The 19,024-nt window shown below is 46.9% G+C and overlaps 1 protein-coding gene across 2 annotated transcripts in view; it reads right to left on the bottom strand.

Annotated features, from left to right (window-relative positions):
- The window catches only part of LOC146035413 (ATP-binding cassette sub-family D member 1-like), an 84,435-nt gene extending 67,037 nt beyond the window's left edge, over window positions 1-17,398 (bottom strand). For both annotated transcript variants that reach the window (XR_014460645.1, XM_083158835.1), the window contains exon 1: window positions 16,038-17,398. Coding sequence is in view for 1 of the 2 variants with exons in the window: in XM_083158835.1 (XP_083014961.1) it covers window positions 16,038-16,952 (915 nt within the window). In the remaining variant the exon portion in view is untranslated. The remainder of the gene's footprint in view (window positions 1-16,037) is intronic.
- Between the last annotated feature and the right edge of the window lie 1,626 nt (window positions 17,399-19,024).

Raw genomic sequence — 19,024 nt, 5'->3', positions numbered from 1 at the left:
CTGTCCGACAGTTGGGATTCAGACGGTCAGTATACAGACAATGGAAACCTGACTGCCAGTACATGGTAGTGCTGTGGGCTCAGTAACAGGTTTTACCACCATGGGTCATGTACCCCCACAAGGGAGAATAGCCCATGTAAGTCGTGTACCCCCACGAGGGAGAATAGCCCCTGTAAGTCGTGTACCCCCACAAGGGAGAATAGCCCCTGTACGTCGTGTACCCCCACGAGGGAGAATAGCCCCTGTACGTCGTGTACCCCCACGAGGGAGAATAGCCTCTGTAAGTCGTGTACCCCCACGAGGGAGAATAGCCCCTGTAAGTCGGGATCCCGACTGTCGTGCTAGTTTCTGATGTCAGTATACGGACCGTTGGAATCCAGACTGTCAGGAGGTTATCTGGCCCCCGGGTAATTCACACTGCCTGACATCACAACTGGGTGGGCCCCCTTACATATGCCCGCCCAGCTGAGCTATAACTATATAGATCTATATTTTGCTCTGATGCAAATCAAATACATAATATTGGGGTTTATTCTAGTTCATTCTTTCTGACAAAATCCTTCTTAGATGGACAAAACCATGTGCACTGCAGGGGGGCAGATGTAACTTGTGCAGAGAGAATTAGATTTGGGTGAGTTAGTTTCTGTGCAGGGAAAATACTGACTGCATGATTTTACACTTCAATATAGATCTCACTTTGAAGAAAAACCCCACCCAAATCTAATTCTCTCTGCACAAGTTACATCTGCCCCACCTGCAGTGCACATGGTTTTGTCCATCTAAGAAGGATTTTGTCAGAAAGAATGGACTAGAATAACCCCCATTGTGTGTATGCCCGGTGGCTTATGCACAGTAGTTGTTCATCAGATCATCCCATCTGATGTGCTGCACACCAGGTAGGACGATGTAAGGAACATCAGCATGCCGTTACATGCAGTACCCCCTGATCATTCTGTGCTTAGGGAGGCGCAATGGACACAAATCATTCTAAAGTATACTGTTCGGTAGAACGGTCATTGGAAAGCACTGGGATGGCTTATTATACAGTACATGCCTTCCATAAATCATACCTTTAAGACTATAAAGAGCATGGAGGATAGCCTACTGAAGCATGAAATAGCTGTTGGCAGGGTAGCACAGACAGTGTAATGGTTAGCATTACCGCCTCACAGGACTGACGTCATAGGTTCGATTCCCACCATGGTCCTAAGGGCTATTTCACGCGCTACGGCTCAGGCCAAGTGGCAAAACAGCCGAAAGCCGTGCCGTACATGTAAATGGCCAGCTTATGTGTCCTTTCACACGGGCCAGCCACGACGCAGCCGCTGGATCTATCCACTGAAAAGGATGGCTGCCAGACCGTGGCCATCCTATCCTAACAGGTCATTGTAAGCAGAGGGCGATGGGGGCCTTTCACACGCATCAGTCGTTTGATGTGCTGTTTTACCTCTCCCTGCCCCCAACTTGACATCATCGCTAATCCTCTCCCCCAACTTTATACAGTGTATGAAATGGCACAGCTGTCAGCCAAAAAAACGGACAAAGCCTGTGTGTGAAAGGGCCCTAACTGTGCGGAGTTTGTATATTCTCTCCGTGCTTGCGTGGGTTCCCTCCGGATACTCCAGTTTCCTCCCACAATCCAAAAATATACTGGTATTTGGATCCCCACCACAAACCAAAATGAACCCTAGAATGTCTGTGTGTTCGCATGTGGTAGGGAATATAGCTTGTAAGCTCCACTGGGGCAGGGACTGATGTGGTGTGTGTGCGCTATATAAATAAAAAGCTTACATGCAGAGACATAATTACCTGCACATTTATGCACACTGATGATGTCACAAGGCTACATTGTTACATATACATTTGTGTGTAATAGTGTGTACACACGGTAAGATTTGGCTTCCGATGTTCCCGATATAGGGAACATCGGAAGCCAAATCGCATGCTTTTTTTAGGGCTTGCGAGCCCGATGCGTGCTCCCGTGTGAGCGCATATCAGCAGCCAGATAGAGAGGGCAGGCAACACTATATAGTGCAAATTGTGCCCCTCTGGCATGCCGTGTGTACACACCTTTAAGGTGCCCTTACACGGTGCAATAATTGCATACATTTTGGTCTAGATCGCATCTCATCGATGCGATCAGGATCTAGTTCAAAAAGTATGCGCAGGACATACTTTTTGAACGGTGCGATGGGATGTGCGTGGGAGCGTGCACCGCATCGCACCGTGTATGAGCACCTTAAGGTATGAGTTGTTGTCTGTGGACAGTAAGTACAAAAGGCTGATTGCATAGTTTCCACATGATCCTGGTAACCAAAGCAGAACTGCAGGAAAGCTGGTAGAGAGTGTAATGTCCTTTAGTAACCTTTCCCCTGGAGACTGAATTTCTCTGCAGAGATTAGAAGCTGGAAAATACCACCAGATATCAGTGCTGCAGAAACAAGCTGGAGGCTGCCTAACCTTCTGAGCGAGCACTGCAGACTCTACACACAGCCTCATAAAGGGATCTAGGCCCAGCACAGCCACCACCAGAGATCAGTGCTGCAGAAACAAGCTGGAGGCTGCCTAACCTTCTGAGCAAGCACTGCAGACTCTATACAGCCTCATAAAAGGATCTAGGCCCAGCACAGCCACCACCAGATATCAGTGCTGCAGAAACAAGCTGGAGGCTGCCTAACCTTCTGAGCGAGCACTGCAGACTCTACACAGCCTCATAAAGGGATCTAGGCCCAGCACAGCCACCACCAGAGATCAGTGCTGCAGAAACAAGCTGGAGGCTGCCTAACCTTCTGAGCAAGCACTGCAGACTCTATACAGCCTCATAAAGGGATCTAGGCCCAGCACAGCCAGGATTCGGTATGAAATCCCGATGGTCAAAATTCAGACAGCTATTGACCCACGGTCAAAATTCCGACATGGTCAAAATACTGACATTTAAAATCCCGACAAGGTAAAAAACCGACATATAGAATGTAGACAGGTGAAAAAGTCAACATGACTTTCTGTCGACAGGTCGACATCAGTTATTTCATTTTTGTACCCGAATGTCGACACAGTTGGAAGTCAACCGCAGCCGCTCGCTATCCTTCGGGCACGGTGCCTCGCTGCGCTTGGCACACTATTTTATTCTCCCTCCACGCCTTAATGGATGGTAGGGCATGAAATACCGCCTGTCGGCACATGTCGGGTCAAAAAACAGTGAAAAAACCCATGTCGACCTGTCAACTGAAAGTCATATTGACTTTTTCACCTGTCTACATTCTATATGTTGGTATTTTGACCTTTTCGGGATTTTAAATGTCAGTATTTTGACCTTGTCGGGATTTTGACAGTCGGTCAATGGTTGCCGGTATTTTGACTGCATCCCCACAGCCACCACCAGATATCAGTGCTGCAGAAACAAGCTGGAGGCTGCCTAACCTTCTGAGCAAGCACTGCAGACTCTACACAGCCTCATAAAGGGATCTAGGCCCAGCACAGCCACCACCAGATATCAGTGCTGCAGAAACAAGCTGGAGGCTGCCTAACCTTCTGAGCAAGCACTGCAGACTCTACACAGCCTCATAAAGGGATCTAGGCCCAGCACAGCCACCACCAGATATCAGTGCTGCAGAAACAAGCTGGAGGCTGCCTAACCTTCTGAGCGAGCACTGCAGACTCTACACAGCCTCATAAAGGGATCTAGGCCCAGCACAGCCACCACCAGATATCAGTACTGCAGAAACAAGCTGGAGGCTGCCTAACCTTCTGAGCGAGCACTGCAGACTCTACACAGCCTCATAAAGGGATCTAGGCCCAGCACAGCCACCACCAGATATCAGTGCTGCAGAAACAAGCTGGAGGCTGCCTAACCTTCTGAGCGAGCACTGCAGACTCTACACAGCCTCATAAAGGGATCTAGGCCCAGCACAGCCACCACCAGATATCAGTGCTGCAGAAACAAGCTGGAGGCTGCCTAACCTTCTGAGTGAGCACTGCAGACTCTATACAGCCTCATAAAGGGATCTAGGCCCAGCACAGCCACCACCAGATATCAGTGCTGCAGAAACAAGCTGGAGGCTGCCTAACCTTCTGAGCGAGCACTGCAGACTCTACACAGCCTCATAAAGGGATCTAGGCCCAGCACAGCCACCACCAGATATCAGTGCTGCAGAAACAAGCTGGAGGCTGCCTAACCTTCTGAGCGAGCACTGCAGACTCTATACAGCCTCATAAAGGGATCTAGGCCAAGCACAGCCACCACCAGATATCAGTGCTGCAGAAACAAGCTGGAGGCTGCCTAACCTTCTGAGCGAGCACTGCAGACTCTATACAGCCTCATAAAGGGATCTAGGCCCAGCACAGCCACCACCAGATATCAGTGCTGCAGAAACAAGCTGGAGGCTGCCTAACCTTCTGAGCGAGCACTGCAGACTCTACCCAGCCTCATAAAGGGATCTAGGCCCAGCACAGCCACCACCAGATATCAGTGCTGCAGAAACAAGCTGGAGGCTGCCTAACCTTCTGAGCGAGCACTGCAGACTCTACACAGCCTCATAAAGGGATCTAGGCCCAGCACAGCCACCACCAGATATCAGTACTGCAGAAACAAGCTGGAGGCTGCCTAACCTTCTGAGCGAGCACTGCAGACTCTACACAGCCTCATAAAGGGATCTAGGCCCAGCACAGCCACCACCAGATATCAGTACTGCAGAAACAAGCTGGAGGCTGCCTAACCTTCTGAGCAAGCACTGCAGACTCTACACAGCCTCATAAAGGGATCTAGGCCCAGCACAGTCACTGTCATGTTAGCAAGTGACACATGCATGCCAGGATATAAATACAAATTTATACAAGATAGACCTGCCGGACAGGACAGACCCCCAGTACTCCCCAGAAAGTGCTCTGTTCCTCAACTCTTTGACTTTTGACTTAGGCATTGTCAACCTAATGCTTGTGTTGACCTTCCAATCCTGTCACCCTTAGCCATGTCGACCCATTTCAACCTTAATAGAGTCGACCTAGTCACTGTATCCTATGTTTCCTAACATTTTACAAACTGTAGGACTCCAATTATCCAAACACCAATTACCTAAAAGCCAACAAGCCTTCAGCAATCTACAGTGACCCATATAAAAAAGCTGCCGATTTGTAACCGGCGTGATTATGGAGCTACAGCTGCCTGAACTCTATAGCAGCTAGATCTCCGGAATTGTGCTGAAATCAGCAACTTAGCGCATCTTACACTATTATCAGTTATATAGCGCACACATATTCCACAGCGCTTTACAGAGAATATTTGAACATTCACATCAGTCCCTGCCCCAGTGGAGCTTACACTCTATATTCCCTACCACATGTACACACACACAGACATTCAATGGGTTAATTTTGCTATAATTAACAATTAACCTACATGTATATTTTTGGATTGTGGGAGGAAACCCACAGTACCCGGAGGAAACCCACACAAGTACGGGGAGAATATACAAACTCCACACAATGTGGGTATCAAAACCATGACCTCAGTGCTGTGAGGCAGTAATGCTAACCAGCTGCCCCACACATGCAGTCATAGGACTAGATCTATCGGTGCTTGGAGAGAGAGAACATACCAGCCAAAAATCTGCTCATAACTGTCATTTTTCACACACACATCCTGTAAAATGAGTTGTGAGCTGAAGGTCGACACGTCATTAGGTCGACACAAGCATTAGGTCAACATTGGGAAGGTCGAAAGTCAAAAGGTCGACATGGGTTTTTTCACTTTTTTTTGAGCCAACATGTGCCGACAGGTGGCATTTCATGCCCTACCATCCACTAGGGCATTGTGGGAGAATAAAATGCACCGAGCGTAGCAGTGCCCGAAGCATGGCGAGAGCAGCAAGCCATACGAGGGGATGCGGCGCTACGTTTTAGTGTCAACTGTGTCGACATTCGGAAGAAAAAAAGTGAAAAAAAAAAACAATGTCGGCCTTTTGACTGTCAACCTACCCCATGTCGACCTAATGCTTGTGTCAACCTAATGTCCCATCGACCTTGAGTCGTGTCGATCTTCAGTCATGTCGACCTAATGCTTGTCGTCCTAGTTGCTGTCTATCCCAATATTTCCTAGCATGTCACTGGTGGTGTTTCCCTCTATGGTGTACAGACCAGAGCCACACTGATATTATGTACCTAGGAGATCTAGAGGTCGAACAAAGTCTCTCTGCCTGACACAGCCACTGGAGGAGAGATACATGTACGCTGCGGTTTCCCATTACACTAGTATAACAGGTTAGTCTGGACCGGTCGCATAGTTAAGTGAAATGCTGAAGGATGTGAGGAGGAGAATATTTGGCAGAGTAAATAATGTTACTTAGATGTGTCCCAGATGACATCACAAAGTATGCAAAGTACCTCTCCTGAGATGGGCACAGGATACTGGAACACTTTCCGGTCCATAAACTAATCGCAGCATCAGTCACCAATGACATTAATATTATAGCTAGATACTAGTACACACAGGGCTCCAGATGTTACACAGACCAGAGCAGCGTCATCTCGTGCAGGTGACCGATAACTGGGATATTATCATTCTTGTAACAATAACTTCTGCTCACGTTAATTGAATTCATCTATCCTGTTTCACAGGATGCTCAGGGCGTGTGGAATTTTCATTACGTTACACTGTAATTACAATAAATTAAAAGTAGCCCAAGTGGAATACTCCAAGTGAAAATGAAATTACTTCCAGGCAAAGTAAAGTCACAACATGCCAGTTCCCCCATAGGAATCATTTCTCAGACTCCAGCTGGTAAAACACCACAAGAAGTGTGATGTCAGGTTCCCTTGTAATTCTATCACAAACAGCACAAGACCCCTCCAACAAAAAGGTCATCCCTTAGGCCAGGCACGGCAAACTATGGCCCTCCAGCTGTTAAGAAACTACAAGTCCCATCATGCCTTGCCAGTTTTGCTATGGCAAGGTATGCTGGGATGTGTAGTTTCACAACAGCTGGAGGGCCACAGTTTGGCCATGCCTGCGTTTGACAGTAAAAGCTGAACAGACAACGGATCACCGAGCCACAAGAGATGACATGCTGACATTATAGCTAAGTCGACATTTCATTAGTTTCTTCATTATATGGTCATTGGTCAATATTAACACTATAGCCATGTCGACACGAGCATGTCAAAAATTCATACCACACCCATATTGAACATTTAAGTTTGCCAAAAGGCTGCGCAACTGAATCAATGGATTGAAATATAAATGTTAACAGATCGCTACCCCCAGTGTTGGCCTCCCCCTCCCACTGTGCCAGCTGCATTGTGCTCCACGGAGCCAAAGGTTCAAGTGGTGATAACAAAATAACCATTCTAATAGTCAACTGCCAACAAAATGATAAAAAATTGATGAATGGAATTTGCCCCTGGTGGAGAGGTGTCAGACCTTGACCTGATACACAGGACAGCCAGTTCCTGAGCACAGCAGGGGTGAGCAACATGAGTCTATGGTGAAATGATGTCACCAACACTCTGATCCTTCTCATCTCAATTGTGCAAATAGATTTAATTCTAGATCAAAGCAAGTTGTAAAATCAACTAAAGCAGCATAACCCTAATTGTAAAGACTTTGTGAATAACCCCTAGCCCTCCCTTCTTAAGGCCCTAACCCTAACCACCTTTACACCTCCGCCCCTCTTGCAACCTTACCCTAATTGTATGGACTTTGTGAACAACCCCTAGCCCTCCCTTCTTAGTGCCTAACCCTAACCACATGCACCCGCCCCCCTGCCCCTCTTGCAGCCTAACCCTTATTGTACATACTTTGTGGATAACCCCTAGCCCTCTCTTCTTAGTGCCTAACCACCTTCACCCCCCCACCCCTTTTGCACCTAACGCTAAATGCAGGGTTGCCGACCCTCCCGGAATTCCCGGTAAGTCTCCCGAAAATCAGGTCCCCTTCCCGGCCCCCCGGAAGGGTGGGCAACCCTCCCGGAATCTGGGGGACCCCCCTGATCCCCCCGAATTGCGGCATGTAAATGCCACAATCTGCGGGTCTCAGAGGAGGGGGCGGAGCTAAAATGGCACAATCATGTCCTTTTAGCCCCGCCCCCTCCATGGAGATCAGTCATTTCTCCTATTTCCCATAATGGGGGCGGGGCTTAATGACATCACAGTCAAGCCCCCGCCCCTCGATCGGGTAAGGAAAGTCTCCTCTCCGGGCTTCTCCCGGAGAGGAGCATTTAAAAAAGTCGGCAACCCTGGCTAAATGGTGACCATGGTCCCGCCAATCAGCCGCCGGTGTCTAACTATTTATTTATTAGATATTTACAGTTTCTTATATAGCGCAGCAGACTCTGTTGCGCTTTACAATAGTAAACAGTGATAAGACAAACTGGGTAACAACAGACAGACTTGGAGGTAGGAGGGCCCTGCTGCAAGCTTAAAATCTATAGGGATATAGGGGGGAAACACAAGGACAGGCACCAGTAATAGTATAGCAGTCCCACCAAGTTACAAGTCCGAAAGGGAAGCTATATAATACATAAGTGCCTCGAAGGGTTATGCATGTAGAACTTAAATATGATAGGCTTGCCTGAAGAGGTGAGTTTTCAGGGAACGCTTGAAAGTTTGGAGACTGGTGGAGAGTCTTAATATGCATGGAAGGGCATAACATAGGGTGGGAGAAGCCAGATGAAAGTCCTGTATTAGTGAATGGGAGCTGGTGATCCATGCAGAAGAGAGACGCAGATCATGTGCAGAGCGGAGTGGTCCAGATGGGAGATAGTTTAAGATAAGTAAAGAGATATATGCTGGTGCAGTATGGTTAATAGCTTTATATGCGAGTAGAAGGGTTTTATATTGAATATGGTAATATACAAGCAACCAATGGAGGGACTGGCAGAGCGGATCAGCAGACGATGAGCGTCTTGCAAGGAAGATCAGCCTAGCAGCAGCATTTAAAATGGATTGCAGTGGCGAGAGTCTGTTCTTGGGAAGACCAGTTAGGAGACTATTGCAATAATTAATGCGGGATATGAGTGCATGGATAAGAGATTTAGTAGTGTCTTGTGTGAGATAGGGTCGTAGTATTTTGGATATGTTTTTTAGGTGCATGTAACATGATTTGGAGACAGATTGAATGTGGGGAAGAAAGGACAGTTCAGAGTCGAGGATGACTCCTAGGCAACGTGATACAATAGTGGAAAAAAAGGGGTATACCAATTCCAAACGGCGCCCAGTGAACCCAGAATCAGTGGGTATAATAAAGTGTGCAGTTAAAAAAGGACCATATACTTTCATATAATGATGTTCCATCAACAACCAACGTGTTACTCTGAAGGGTATAGTGCTCCAGTACATGTAAAGAAAAAAGGGCTTATAATAGTGAAGCCTATTTTATTACATATACAATGTACAGAAACAATCATAAAATACAATAAAATCCAGTAAAATGATGAAACATAAAGCCAGGCTTGCAGGGAGTATAGGTACATGTACTGGAGCACTATACCCTTCAGAGGAACACGTTGGTTGTTGATGGAACATCATTATATGTAAGTATAAGTATATGGTCCTTTTTTAACTGCACACTTTATTATAACCACTGATTCTGGGTTCACTGGGCGCCGTTTGGAGTTGGTATACCCCTTTTTTTCCAATACATACATACATACATACATACACACACACACACACACACATATATATATATATTTTAGATGACACAAAAGTATGCCATAGGGTAGACAAATCAGGACGGATAAAACAAAGGATTCTGGATCTAGGTAGGTGAAATAATCAAGAATGTGTCAACCTCAGTTTAATGACAAAACATGCAAAATCTGCACTTGAGTCTCAAAAACACAAAGGCTAAATATATTAATAACGACATTATAATATAAACTACTGAGGTGGAAGGGGATCTAGGTGTCACCATTTCAGATGACTTGAAGGCAGGTAAGCAATGTAACAAAGCAAGGAGGAAGGCAAGTCAGATTCTTGATTGCATAGGGAGAGGAATCAGCAGCAGAAAGAATAAGGTGATAATGCCACTGTATAGGTCACTGGTACAGCCTCATCTAGAATACTGTGTCCAGTACTGTATAGGTCACTGGTACGACCTAATCTAGAATACTGTGTCCAGTTCTGTATAGGTCACTGGTACAGCCTCATCTAGAATACGGTGTTCAGTTCTGTATAGGTCACTGATACGGCCTCATCTAGAATGCAGTGTCCAGTTCTGTATAGGTCACTAGTACGACCTCATCTAGAATACTGTGTCCAGTTCTGTATAGGTCACTGGTACGACCTCATCTAGAATACTGTGTCCAGTTCTGTATAGGTCACTAGTACGACCCTATCTAGAATACTGTGTCCAGTTCTGTATAGGTCACTGGTACGACCTCATCTAGAATACTGTGTCCAGTTCTGTATAGGTCACTGGTACGACCTCATCTAGAATACTGTGTCCAGTTCTGTATAGGTCACTAGTACGACCCTATCTAGAATACTGTGTCCAGTTCTGTATAGGTCACCGCTACAGCCCCATCTAGAATACATTGTTCAGTTCTGTATAGGTCACTGGTATGGCCTCATCTAGAAAACAGTTTCCAGTCCTGTATAGGTCACTGGTACAGCCTCATCTAGAATACAGTGTTCAGTTCTGTATAGGTCACCGCTACAGCCCCATCTAGAATACAGTGTTCAGTTCTGTATAGGTCACTGGTACAGCCTCATCTAGAATACAGTGTTCAGTTCTGTATAGGTCACTGGTACAGCCTCATCTAGAATACAGTGTTCAGTTCTGTATAGGTCACTAATACGGACTCATCTAGAATACGGTGTTCAGTTCTGTATAGGTCACCGCTACAGCCCCATCTAGAATACACTGTTCAGTTCTGTATAGGTCACTGGTACGGCCTCATCTAGAATACGGTGTCCAATTATGGAGGCCATATTTCCAAAAGGATAATAAATTAGAGCCTGTATGTAGAAAGAAGGGCAACTAAATTGGTGCATGGTCTACACCACAACATTTACCAGGGAACACTAAAAGATCTTAATACAGTATATTTTTGAACAGAGATGAGAAAGGAAGGACATGACAGACACTTTCAAATATGCCAAGGGGTTTAACAAAAGGTACAAAGGGGAGACACATTCTGCAAAGGAAATTAAGGGCAGACATGTACTGAGACTGGAAAGCGGTAGTTTCAAAGTAAACGTAAAGGCCCATACACACTGGGCGACTTTGAGCCGAAAGCAGCTCCATTTACTCGTCAGCTGCTTTCAGCTCAAAAGACACCCAGTGATGAGCGGTGAGTGCTGATGCGCGCTCCCCCATTATCCACGGCCACCGCAGATGATGCCAGCAGATGAGCAAAGAGATGGATGGCTTTTCATAGCATCCTGCTATAGAAAGTCATCCACCCCTGGGAAAACGGGCGAAAAATGTTCAGTGTGTATGCACTAAGAGTATATTCAGCCTAGGGATTTTCCCCCATCATCGGTCAATATACACGCTGGGCAAAATTGCCAGTGAGTATGGACAGACTAGATGAGTCAAGTGAGCTGAAATCCTGTTGAAAAACTATTGAATACTAACCCTAGTACCTGTGGATTACTGTAGTTTAGGTTGGTGGTTCGGCAAGTCTGAAGCCTGGGAGCGCACTTGCTGTAGGCTTATACCCTTTCACACCAAAATACCCGGGTCCATTCTGGGTTATAGAACACTGTTTCCAGTACTGTCTCACCTGGGTCTTCCCTCTGCCCGGCACTTAGAGATGACATCATCTGAAGTGCCGGTGATTCGAGACTCTGTATAATTTTAGTGTGACCCATATTACATTGTTCAAACCACAGGCTGCCCGGTTGGTGTAGCAACCAGGGTCCAGGTAACACAACCCCAAATAGACACTTTCATATCAAGCCTGGATCCGGGCTGCCCCGGCAATAACCCAAGTCATAAGTTTGGTGTGAAAAGGAAATAAGTTCAGCGAGATGATGCACAGCATTTACATAGACTGCACACCTTAGGCCCAAATGTAATAGCCAAGCAATTTACTAACATCTGCGCTCGTGTGTCAAGATAGCAGCTAGATTTAACACAGCAATTTAAGGAAAAGTTTTAAGGCAAAACCATGTAGTACTATGGCACTTGCTATGCCCATATATCCGAGATGGGTGTGGATTATTAAATAGACTAGATAGAGTCAATAGGTGGACCCCAAAAGGTTATGATTAGGTATTTAGGCCCAGAGAGAGCCTTGTCTATACCCCTTTATAAATATGTTTAAATACTACTAGGGCATGCACGATTACCAGAGAAACACTATAGAAAATACCAAAGTCCTGTGCAGTATATTGTGCATTATGTATAAGTGCAGTCTAGAACCTGATCCCTAGGAAAAGGGGGCAGGCCCTCAGACATTGTGGCCCACAGGTGGGTTTCCATTTTGTCCCGATGGGCCAGTTCCATAGCTAGCAAGACGCACAGAAACCGCTGAGAGACAGATGTCTGGACAGTGAGTAATAAGCATGCCGCTTATTAATCCCTACCTCCAGTGACCAACATGAACATACTCATAAATCTTGTAGTTACTTTTTGCTTCTCTTCACAAGTTATGAGCACCATTGAGAGATCAAAGTCAACATGCTGTAACAGGGCCTACACGGGGTGATTTCGGGGCATTTTCTAAGCGAACTGACTAGATTGCTTAGAAAATGCCCCCACATAGCTTTGTGTATAGAGGCCATAGCGATGCCCCGTGTATCTCCTGGCGATTAATATCCAGCATGCTTGTGGTCAGGGCCAGTGTTCTCCGGTGAGACAGATCGCTGACGCATCGCTGTGTGCTGAGCGTTCTGAGCTATCTGGCATCGCTCAGAACGCTCAGCATATCTCCCCGTGTGTAGGCCCCATAAGAAGTCTCATGTATTATATGCTTATTTACTGCATTTGAAAGATAAAGGGCTAAGCTCTACTTTTCAAGTCTGTGGGTACTGAAATATTTACTTTTAAAGTAACCACAACAGAAAATGTAATTCCATTAAAACCCCCCAACCCCCCCCCCCGTGGATCTTGTGGTCTCTGGTTTGGGCGCTAGTAGATCGTTAGAAAAATTAGATTCTGCAATCATTGCATGTTATGAAATAACAGTTTGCTCCGTAAGGTTAAGCAAAGGAGATATGTCGTTGTAAAACTCCATGAAGCAACCGGCTGACAACCACTGAGAGCAAATCAGATCATCTGGTAATTTGTAGTATACCCCATTCATGCTGATGCCCTGGCTCCGTCCGAGGATACTCAACATGGATCAGAGCTGGCGCTTCAGCTATACTTACACCTTTCAGACCACTGGATGGTCCCAGGTTATTTGAATTCACACATGATGTTTGGAGATGTCAGCGTCAAGCCCTCCTGAGCCTGTCAACCAGCAGCCTTTTACAGGGGGAGCAATGTTTTCCACATTTGGAGACGCAGTGTGCGAGCAGGCATGGCGAACTGCTAGCGCCCATGGGAACACCGAGCGTTTCATGGCCATTCCCATGCAAACACTGGGCGTTCCCATGCAAATGGCGTCATGATGCGGGTGGGCAGCTAACCACTCTCTTCCCATACAGGGAGCACACAAAGCTAAGGCACCAGAGAATGTCTTCGTTTTGCATGCACCTTACAAATCATTCGCTGGTCGGCGACCAAAACATCCATAGGCATGCCTGCGGGGGAAGGCGGCGTGCGAGGGAGGGGCCGGTGGCGTTACATCCACACACAATACTGCGAATTTCGCAGCGTTGCATTTGGACCAAAATAACCCCCTTGATCTTCTACATTTGGCCACGGATTTAAGCTTAAGCTTTAAGCCAGGTACACACTAGAGGCAAATTTACTAACACTTCTAAAAATTAAAAGGGTTATTGCCGTTAGCAACCAACACTTTTCTGTCTATCATTTTATATTATGCAATATAGAAATGATAGATAAAATTGGATTGGTTGCTATGGGCAACTTCACCTCTTTAAACTTTATTAAATTTACCTCTACGCAATTAATCAGACGATACATCCTCCCAATGTGGTTCATAAGGATATACCGGCCACATCGCTCAGTGTGTACCCACGGTCGTGCGCTCTCGCGGGTCACCCCGTTGTGCTGCATGCCCAATGAGATGACCCAGGAACCGCACCATGCATTCTAAATGCAGTGGGCAAACAATACATCGCTCCATTGTCTCATAATGATTGACAACATATGGGCACAGCTAATAAAACACAAGGAGAGGGGAAAGAGGGTATTTATATTTAAATATGTACAAGCACATTAATACAGCTACAGTTGGTTACCATAGATCCCGACACAGCAAATATATGCAGAGTCTTACATGCAGCAAAAAGTAATCAGATGCAAGAGAAATAGCATCCGCAATAGCGCCCTGAAAACATGGTGGATATGGTCGCTCAGCAATTATTTAGCCAGCAATTCTGGCTAATGTCGCCCCGTGTGTACAGAATGTTTGCAATGTGTATTATTTTATTATTACTTTGAATAAAGCTGAGTACACACTAGAGAAACGGCCACTTGTTCCACCATTGGAACAAAAGACCAGATTCTATGTACACATTAGAGCAGGCATTTTCAAACTATGGCCCTCCAGCGGCTGTGAAACTACAAGTCCCATCATGCATTCCCATAGTTTTGCTTGTAGGGAATGCTAAAACTATGGCAAGGCATGATGGGACTTGTAGTTTCAGAACAGCTGGAGGGCCCCAGTTTGGACATACCTGCATTAGAGGGAGTTTTATGAAGAAGGAACAATTATGTTTTGCCATTCAGAAGTATAAACCAGGCATTCCCAACCACGGTCCTCCACGCACACCATCAGTGCAGGTTTTAGGGTCATCCAGGCTTGAGCACAGGTGACTTCATGAGTACCGGGGTTATTTTGATTTACCCATCTGTGCTGAAGCCTGCACTGTTGGTCTGCCTTGAGGACAGTAGTTGGGAAAGCCTGGTATAAACAATGTTTATAGCCATATCGCCAGGTTTAATGCGCAGCACCGGGGGAGTGAGCAATCCCCCGTATAAACTGAGCGATGTAGGTGATTTGTCATTAAGTACCGGAAAATCGCTCCAGTGTGTACCCAGCTTAATGGTTATATTTAATAAAGGTAGATTTTCATCTGTTTACAATAGATGGACGTTGATGTAAACAGATGTTGTGTTTCAAGGGCCAAAGCACACATTTACGAACATTTTTAAATAAATATGTTAGCAAATGTGTGGTTTACCATAAAGAAATGACACCTTTAGTAAATACACCCCTAAATGGGGTGTACACATGGGGCCAAATGTAATAGGGTGAGAGTTTCAGAAAGTGAGAGATTTTGGGAGAGTTTTCCCATGTTTTTTAAAGCAGCAATCAATTACATGGCAAAATCAACCTGGTTTTGCAGTGTAATCTCTCACTTTCTGAAACTCTCACCCTATTACATTTGGCCCATGGTGTGATTGCGTTGCTATTCAATCCCGATTCGATCAGGATCGAATTGCACAGCAAGGCAAACTCATTCGGACTATATGATACAGCTCTGTTCAATACATTCTTGTCTCCACAGTCTATTCGATTTAGTGCATCATGATCGAAACGAAATCGATCGATTTCAATTTGATTTTGCTTATATAAGTAAAATCAAATAGACCAAATCACACTGTGTACAGGGCATAAAGGTGCGTACACACGGAGCAATATCATCGCTGGCAATATATTGCTCAGTGTCCCGTTTTCATCAGCGACCAGAGATGGTCGCTGATGAAAAAGACACACTGCCGGGAGAAGAGACAGGGAAAGTCGCTGGTCGGAGGAGCATGCCCCTCCGACCAGCAACCATTAGGGGGATGAAAACGGGAGCGCGCACCTGGCGATTTATCGCCGGTGCACACTCCAATCGCTCAGCGACCATATTGCCAGCGATAAATGACCGTGTGTACACAGCTTAAGAGTCCTCTGCTGAAAAGCTGAACAGAATTAACATTGGATACCCATGTGAAATTGTTTTCCACCTCTCACCTTGTGGCCTCCATAGAAGGCAATCTCTTCCGAGTTGGCAACCACTCTCGAGTGCATGTAGCGCAACTCTCCTTTCCTTCTGGCCTCTTCAGCTACCAGTTTCCCAAACTTTGGCGAGCAGCTCTTCAACACCTTGGCTGTAATGATCACCACAAGCCCCGCAATGGCAGAAGGCCAGCCTGTATCGGCCCCCTTAGTCTTAGCCGAACTTATCAACGTGTACGTGGTAACGATTACATCCAACACAGGTTTGGTCAGGTTGGAATACAGATGGGCCACAGAGTTGGCGAATGCCACTACATCTTCGGTCAATGACTGGTCGGGGTTTCGCAGCCGTCCATCCATGTTGCTGACTCTGTAGTACGTCTGGTTGCCGAAATACATCTCGTAAGCATGAGTCACTAATCGGGTGCGGAAAGCCAAACTGAGCTGCCCCTCAAGGTAACGTATGGCACTGTTGATGAAAGTGGCAGGCAAGGCAATGAGCAGCCACTTCAGCAGCTGAAACATAAAACTAACCGGCCGCTTCTTCACAATGCAACGGGTCAAACGTCCATCCAGCTGGGCCACATACACCGAAAGGAATGTCCTGGAGATGAGGGCAGCGGAGTGCAAGACTAGCAGCCCAAACTCCTTGCATGCCAGCTTCGGGAACAGGAGCCTTAGAAGGTGGGCAAGCCTCTTGAAGAACACTCGATTCACCCCAGTTCTTTCATAAGTAGGCGAGGAAGAGACGGGAGACAGGGCTCCTGTGCTGTCCTGCAGTCCATTGGAATTCTTATACTTGTGCTGCTTAAAGCAAAGATGTCTCAGCAGCGGGTACAGCCGCCGGGCACCGTAGGCTGCCAACGCAACGGCAGCCACCCGCTTCAGGACCGCAGTGCGGGTGACAGGGGATGGGCACACTTGAATCATGATGAATATATGTGTATGTTAGTGCAGTAGTGCAAATGAGTGGGGCATTCCCTGGTTAGACTAGATCACTGCACATATATGTACACATGGGTGTAATCATGATTTCAAGGTGACATGTATGTAGGCAAGCCTGTAATATAAAGCCCCAGATCTACTTTCTGGAACTGCTGACATCTGCATGCCTGCAAATAGCTGAGTGTACTTGGCATGTTGTGTGTTTACAAAAGTAAGTGGAGCAACAAGTAATGCCTGGTGTATGTGTATGCGCCTGTCAGTACGGTTACCTGCCCCCTGTCGCCCTCCTACTTGCGGAGGGAGCCTCACCAGGAGGTACCCGGATCCCGAGCCTCGGGTGTCACTTCCCGCCTCTGACAGTCCCCAAGGCAGCTGCTACTGGTAACTGTTACCCAGGGCTGCCGCAGCCGGGATAAGCCACGCCCACCGGAGCAGCTGACAGCCGGACAGGCAGAGAGGAAGCACTGGAACGCCACAACGAGACAGTGGGCGGGGTTTAGTATGGTAATGAGGTCTGTCACTGTGAAGGGGATAAGCTTTATTGCCAGTAGTAATGGCGTCTGTTCTGGCCTCAAAGGGCTTTTACAAATCATGACGGAATAAAGCCGGGAACCCGCGCAGCAGGTGACGCCACGCGTCAGTCATACTACTCTGTTAACCCAGGCATTCCCAACCACGGTCCTCAAGGCACACCAACAGTGTAGGTTTTGTAGATATCCAGGCTTGAGCACAGGTGAATTAATTAGTATCTGAGGGATTGATTAAACTATCTGTGCTGAAGCCTGGATATCACTAAAACCTGCACTGTTGGTGTGCCTTGAGGACCGTGGTTGGGAATGCCTGCGTAACCTTTAGCTAGCGCTTGTTGTGTGCTATGTTATAGGTCTGGGGTCACCAACTCCAGTCCTCGAGAGCTACCAACAGTTTATGTTTTCCAGATCTCCTCACAGAATCATAAGTGAATTAATTAGCCCCACCTGTGGATGTTTTAAAATATGTTAGTGAGTAATGAGTGCATACCTCCCAACTTTTGATCTGAAGAAATAGGGACACTCGCGCGGCGAAGCCGTGCGAGCGCCCGAAAAGGGGGCGTGACATATGCAAATGAGGGCGTGGCTTATGCTAATTAGCCGCAACCTCATTTTCATACGAGAATAGACGCTGTGCGCATGCGCACAGCGTCTATTCTACTAGATTGGGGGGTCTCCCAACTGCCACCCCCGCAGCGGGACAATGCCTGCCGCGGGTGGGACAGGACCCGAAAATCGGGACTGTCCCTCTAAAATCGTGACAGTTGGAAGGTATGTGAGTGCACCTGTTTACCTGTGAGGTGAGCTGGAAAAATGTGAACTTTTGGTAGCTCTCGAGGACTGGAGTTGGCTACCGCTGATCTAAGTGTACCGTGTCTGCTCGCCATGATTTGGGCACGGTGCCTCACGCATATTCTATATTCCCTCCACGCCCTAGTGCAGGGGTGGGGAACCTTTTTTGTGCCAAGGGCCGTTTGTATGGGGATAAAATCCTTTGAGGGCCATATGTAAAAACGTCTCTTACAAATTGTCCTGCTGCAGCCGTCCCACGCTCCGTGGCTGCCGCTGAATAGGACTGACAGTCTCTGGCTGCTGTTGATTAACCCCTTGAATGGTATGCCCGGAAATTTTCCGGGCTCAGTTGTGCTGCCACAGGGGCTGTCCCGGAAAATTTCCGGGCATACCACTAATATACAATAGATGCGCGCCAGTGGTGTCCAGGTATGCACCTCTGGCGCAGCACCTCTAGTGTTCACCCACCCCATCACAATCTTGCCCCCCCCCCCCTATCACCTTTGCTCTGGCGATCGGTATGCCGGAGCTCCCCTCACCTGCTCCAGGACAAAATTGAGAGGCTACTGTAGGTACAAATGAAATTGCAGGACAAGGTCCCTCCTCACCACCTTACCAACAACAGTCAGAGTTTTCACACCGAGCTGGATGCCCAAAGAAGGCACAAGCTATGATGACCCCCCACTCACCCCTAGTACGGCCATATGATGCATGTTCATTTCAACCCTCCCCACA

Source organism: Crinia signifera, chromosome 9 (genome assembly GCF_055691185.1).
Source record: "Crinia signifera chromosome 9, ASM5569118v1, whole genome shotgun sequence".
NCBI lineage: Eukaryota > Metazoa > Chordata > Amphibia > Anura > Myobatrachidae > Crinia > Crinia signifera.
The sequence above is the reverse complement of the archived record's forward strand: the minus strand, read 5'-3'. Positions and strand labels throughout refer to the sequence as shown.